The sequence below is a fragment of the Galeopterus variegatus genome, unplaced genomic scaffold (assembly GCF_000696425.1).
Source record: "Galeopterus variegatus unplaced genomic scaffold, G_variegatus-3.0.2 Scaffold13649, whole genome shotgun sequence".
NCBI lineage: Eukaryota > Metazoa > Chordata > Mammalia > Dermoptera > Cynocephalidae > Galeopterus > Galeopterus variegatus.
The window spans coordinates 5,419-11,540 of record NW_007739760.1 but is presented as its reverse complement, the minus strand read 5'-3'; the positions used below and the strand labels follow the sequence as shown (position 1 = coordinate 11,540).

The 6,122-nt window shown below is 38.6% G+C and overlaps 1 protein-coding gene across 1 annotated transcript; it reads right to left on the bottom strand.

Moving 5' to 3' along the window:
- Nucleotides 1-5,141: 5,141 nt before the first annotated feature.
- LOC103581674 (pseudouridine-5'-monophosphatase-like) lies at nucleotides 5,142-5,900 on the bottom strand (the record flags this gene model as incomplete). The annotated part of the gene is made up of 2 exons (XM_008563450.1): nucleotides 5,142-5,169; nucleotides 5,675-5,900. Coding segments are annotated over 2 exons (237 nt in total), but the record flags the coding sequence as incomplete, so codon positions are not given.
- Between the last annotated feature and the right edge of the window lie 222 nt (nucleotides 5,901-6,122).

Below are 6,122 nucleotides of genomic sequence, written 5' to 3'. Positions count from 1 at the left end.
TCAGCTCGGCAAGAAAAAATCATTAGTCACATAGTAATTGCCTACAGAACTTAATGTGCAAAAGTATTTCCCACTGAAGACATTCTTGGCTGACCTTTACATGGAGAGGGGCTTTCAGAGCATCAAGCAATTAGCAATTGATGTGCGTGTGCACATGGTCAGTTCTGCCTGTGCTTTCAAGTCCCATGGGTTTGCCCTGTCTTCTTGCGGTTGGACCAGCCCAGGAAAAACAGCCCTGCATCATAGTTGGGCAAAGACAAGCCCCCTGCACCATAATCAGGGCAAGGCTATGCCCCAGTACCATCATCATAACAAAGGCACGCCCTTCAGCATAATCAGGGGCTGCTTCCCGGATGATTGGCCCAGGCAGACACGCCCCTGCAGCACAATCAGGGGGCTGCTTCCCTGGTGACCTACCACCACTCCTCCAATTTAACTTACTAAATACCTTCTTGGGCCACAGCTCTCACTCTGAAAGCGTTAAGAAAAGGAACGATAGTGAATTAACAATACACCCTCTCTACAGGCAGCTGTCTATCCTAATGAGTCTAAGGTGACTTCCACAACATAAAATACCCTACCAGAAAATACTTCCAGAAAGAAAAGAAATGAAGTCAGGAGTTACATTATCATCCATAGTTTAAGAATAGGAACAGAGAAGTAAGCGAGCAAAACAAACACCTAGACCTTGGAAGAGGACGTGGCAATTCTCTCTGAATATGCTCACTGGAACAACGATGCCACAGGGTCGCCTTTCCAGTGGAATTCAGGTTTGGCTCAGATAAAAGAGAAGACAGGAGGAATGCACAGTGGAAAAAACTAGGTACCAGAGCATGTCCTAACTTGATCCATTTTTGTATTCTTAATTTTTGTGACATTACAGAACAGAAACCCTAAGGCAAAACATGCTTCTGGATCACAAGGTTTGAGCATGGCCTTTCTTTCCACTCTATACATTTGGTCCAACATTTTCCTTCCCTTCAGGTTAATACAATTCTCATCACTTTGTCTCATCCTAACTCCTCTCAGAATGCCAAAGTGGCACCATCTGACCTCTTTTCGTGGTCTAGCCCAGCATGATTTTAAGTTTCTCCTCTCCAGTGATTCCTTGGGCTTTTCTTTACACTCCTCGGGTCTTTTACATGTCGTGCTCACCTCCCTATCAAAAGAGCTAATGCTGTGCCTGCATGGTGTGTAGATATGATCACATGTTTTCAGAGACAGACTTTTGGTATTGCTGTTATGTATTTACCCTCAACTGGGAGGCTAGCAAAAAATACAAGTACATACACAAAAAAAGTTGTGCTAGAAACAAGATTTGTAGAATCAAAAAATAATAATTAAATAGCTTCTTTAACCTTCTCCACTAGAAAAGGCCCAGAAATAGTAGAGAAAGAAAAGAGAGCCCTCCAGCTAAGTTCTGTGGGACTAAATTATTTTGAAGAATTGGCTCCTGTCTAGTTGTTCACCTTCTATGATTTTCTATGATTAGCGCCTTACTTAATCTGATACCTGGTCATTTGGAGAGCCAAATGAGGCCACCACATTGATGGGATCAACACCTAGATTCCATAAAATAGTTTTATTAGCATTACAGCTAAACTACCAGGCTAGCTAGAGAAAACATTGTATTTTCTTAGAACTTCAGCTGAACATATTTCAAGTACATCTTAAAATGAATACAAGACAAAATTCTACAAGGAAAACCACTTGAAAGGCTTGGGTGCACACAGAAGAAAAAAGACATTGGCATGCCTAGTACATTATGGGTGCTTTGTATGTTAAACTGTCAAAGAGACTTTAGGTCAAAGAGTACTAACTGGGCCGGCCCTGTGGCTCACTCAGGAGAGTGCAGCACTGGCAGCGCCGAGGTCGTGGGTTCAGATCCTATATAGGGATGGCCGGTGCGCTCACTGGCTGAACGTGGTGCAGACAACACCAAGCCAAGAGTTGCGATCCCCTTACTAGTCAAAAAAAAAAAACAAAAAAAAAACACAAGAGTACTAACTGTATGGACAAACCATTAGCTACATTAATAAGTGGTAAGAAAGAGACAACTCAACTGAAATCAGAAATAAAAAAGGAACATCACAAACAATATCACAGAAACAAAAAGAACTAAAGGAGAATTCTGTTTCTTGGCATACACCAATAAATAGGATAACCTAGAAGAAATAACCTAGAACAAATTCCTAGAAACACACAAACCACCAACACTGAATCAGTAATAAAAGTAAAATAAATAAACAAACAAATAAATAAAAACTACCCACAAAGAAGAGCCCAGGACCAGATAGCTTCACAGAAGAATTTTACCAAACATTTAAAATATGATAATAAAGCAAAACTATGGATTGATATCACTGATGAATAATGATGCAAAAATCTAAACAAAATACTAGCAAACAGAATTCAACAGCAAATTCAAAGGGCATAAAAATACCGTGAACAAGTGAGGTTTAATCCTGGAATACAAGAATGGTTCAACATATGAAATCATATTAACAGAATGAAGGACAAAAACCACATAATCATATCAAGTGATGCAGAAAAAGCATTTGGAAAAAACCTAACACTCATTCATGATAAAAACAGTCAACAAAATAGGAATAGAAGGAAAGCACCTCAATATAAAGTCCACAGCTGACATCACACTTAATTAAGAAAGACTGAAAGGTTTTCCTCTCAGATGAAGAACAAAACAAGGATACCCAGTCTTGTCACTTCAACATAGTACTGGAAGTCCTAGCCACAACAAATAGGCAAGGACAAAAAAAAAGGGCATCCAAATTTAAAAAGAAGTAAAATTGTCTCTGTTCAGAGATGCCATGATTTTATATGTAAAAAACTCCACACATACCAAAAAAGATTCCACACATAAAAAAGATTCCACAAATACCGAAAAAAAAAAGAACAACTGTTAGAACAAATAAAACAATTCAGAAAAGTTGTAGGATATAAAAATCAACAAATATCAGTTGCATTCTTATACACTATCAAGGAATAATCCAAAAAGGAAATTACAAAAACAATCCCATTTATAATAGCTTCAAAAAGAATAAAATACTTAGGAATAAACTAACTTGGGTAAAAGAACTGCACACTAAAACTAGAAAACTTTGCTGAAAGAAATTAAAGATGACACAAATGAATGGAAAGGCATTCTGTGTTCACAGATTGGGAGAAAAATATTGTCAAGATTTCCATAGACTGCAAACATTCTACACATTCAGTGCAGTTCCTATCAAAATCCCAACAGCATTTTTGACAGAAATAGAAACTCCACCTTAATATTCATGTAGAATCTCAAGCAACCCCCAAATAGCCATAACAGTCTTGAAAAAGAAGAACAAAGTTGTAGGTCTCATATTTGCTCATTTCAAAACATGCTACAAAGCTACAGTAATCAAAACAGTGTGGTACTGGTATAAAGACCACTCGAATAAGTAGCTCAGAAATGAACTCCCACATATATGGTCAAATATCTTTAACAAGGGGGCCAAGACAACTCAATGGAGAAAAGATAAGTCTCTTCAACAAATGGTGCTTGGAAAACTGTATATCCACATGCAAAAGAGTGAAGTTGGACCCTTACCCTACACCACATACAAAAAATAACTCAAAATGGATTAAAGACCTAAATACAATACCTAAAAACTATGGAACTCCTAGAAGTAAACACAGGGGAAAGCTTCACAATGTTGGATTTGGCAATGATGATTTCTTGGCAATGACACCAAAAGCACAGACAACAAAAGGAAAAATAGATGAATAGGACTAGATCAACTAAAAAACTTAGGCACCTCAAATGACACAACTAACAGAGGAACAAGGCAACCTACAGGATGGGAGAAAATGTTCCTAAACCCTACGTCTGATAAGGGTTAATATCTAGAATACATAAAAAACTTCTACAACTCAACAACTGTGGAGTATTCATAAAGCAAATGTACTACACAGGGCCTGGTTTTCCAAAGCCTTGCAGTTTCAAATATTGACCTTGCGAAGGACAGGAAATTTTCCCCAGGCTATAAAGTTTCTGTTGTAAGATATAGAATTGTAACACAGCAAGGTTGCTGGCTCAAAGACAGGTTACTGATTGACATGTAAAGATACTGGGAAATTGCTGTAAGAAGAGAATGTTTGCTAAGATCAAGCTTCTGTTAGTGGATCGACTTACTTGCATTATAGAATATCACCTTGCTTGTCTTACTGAATGTTACCAGCTTCTATTGTTACACTTGTTAAACTGTACTTAGCAAAAACCCCACCTATGTGCTCTTCCTGTAACTTGCTGTTCTGGAGAATAAATGCAGGAAGACAACCCCCAACTCATGGTTAATTTCCCAAATGGAAGGAATTCCTCACTCTTGAGGGTTCGAGGAGATTAACCCCTTTCTGGGGCATCTCACTGCTCAGAAGAGATGGGCTCTGAATAATCTTTGGCAGCTCTGTCACCCAGGGGAAAAGGGGTGACAAATCCATGGGAGGCAAAGCAACAAACAACAAACGAATAACCAAATTAAAAAACGGGCAAAGGACTTGAACAGATATTTCTCCAAAGATGATATATGATTGTCCATAACGGTGCAGAAAGACACAAGATGCAGAGAACTGAGTATCATGCGTTTGTGCCCACACCCAAGATCCACAGACACTACTGTTTGCAGCAGATGCAGAGAGAATGATTACAAAGGGTATGCGTTTGCATCTGTGTGCGTGTGTGTGTATGTTTAATCCAAGAGTACCTCATGTGGTTTCTACATGACACAGGCCCTGCCATTAGCAGGGTCCTTGCAGAAATAGTCTCTAGTTCCCAGGAATGTTCAATCTGCACGTTTGGATATATGTTCATGTATAAACATAAACAATAACATATTTCAAAAATGTGTATGATTCATATTAATACAATTTTAAATCCAAAATTACTGCCATAAGTTCTTTTTTTTTTTCTTTTCCCCTTTGCACCAGGAATTCTAAAGACAGAGTAATCACACTATTGTCCTACAGAATCTTCAAACAGTCTATTTTCAAGCATTTTGGGGTCTGTAATCGAGGATATTCTTTACCTTCTCACTTTAAGCAAGAAGCAGCAGGGAATCCAGTTCTGACTGAACATCAGTTAACATGTCGAGAGAGAACAAAGTTGTCTTTCCTTTCAAAAGAAACCTGGATACAAGTAAAGAAAGGGCTGAATGACATACAAACAGATTCACTAAAAATGAATGAGGCCTTTAACTCAAAGGGAAAAAAAATAAGCCTTTTTGGGGAGATTTAGCTGCTTATTAATCTGATAAGGTTTGAATAGTTGCTGAAATAGTAATCGTATATCTGATTTTGAAAAGAAAAAGGTAAAGCCACCTATGAAACTTTGAAGCAATTCCGTCTTGAACATAATCTTCACAGAATATTGGTACAAACAAAACTCAAATGTTTTTGGACTCCAGAAATCAGTGAAACTAGTATTATTTTAAGAAGTCCTAAAGAGAAAATTGAATCATAGTATCACACAGTGTCAGCCAAACTCTCTCGGGAGTACCAAGAGAGACTTAGTTCTGAGACTCAAGACAAAAGAAGACAAACTAAGCATGTCTACACCAGACCTTAAAACTTACTGTCAACAACGATGCTGGTATTCCCAAACACAACCCTGACAGCATTGAGGGGACCGCACCTGGCATGAGAGCAGCAGTGGGGAACACGTCCTTTAGCTTCCTCTGGCTCTCTTCCAACAGCTCCTCTTTGGACATCGGGAGCTGCAAGACATCTATTATAATCTGTGCTGCCTCTAACGCCGTTTTACCCATAACCAGGGACTTCACATCCCAGGAGTATTTCTTTTCATAGCGATCACATATTTCTTGAAATACCACTGAATACAGCCGCTCAGTATCTGCAGAAACAAAAACAAAATAAAGATATAGAGATTTTCAGAGTGCAGACTACATTAACACTAATTCTGTATCAGATCAGTATAACCATACACCGTGTGGGTCTATTCCATGAAAAAATGTTTTCGCAGAGACCTAAGTAAACAGTGGGAAGGTTTGCAGGTAATTCTTACTAAATGATACCCTGGGCAGCCTCCTCTGAATGTGCTGGAGTTATCGCTGGAGTTGTGA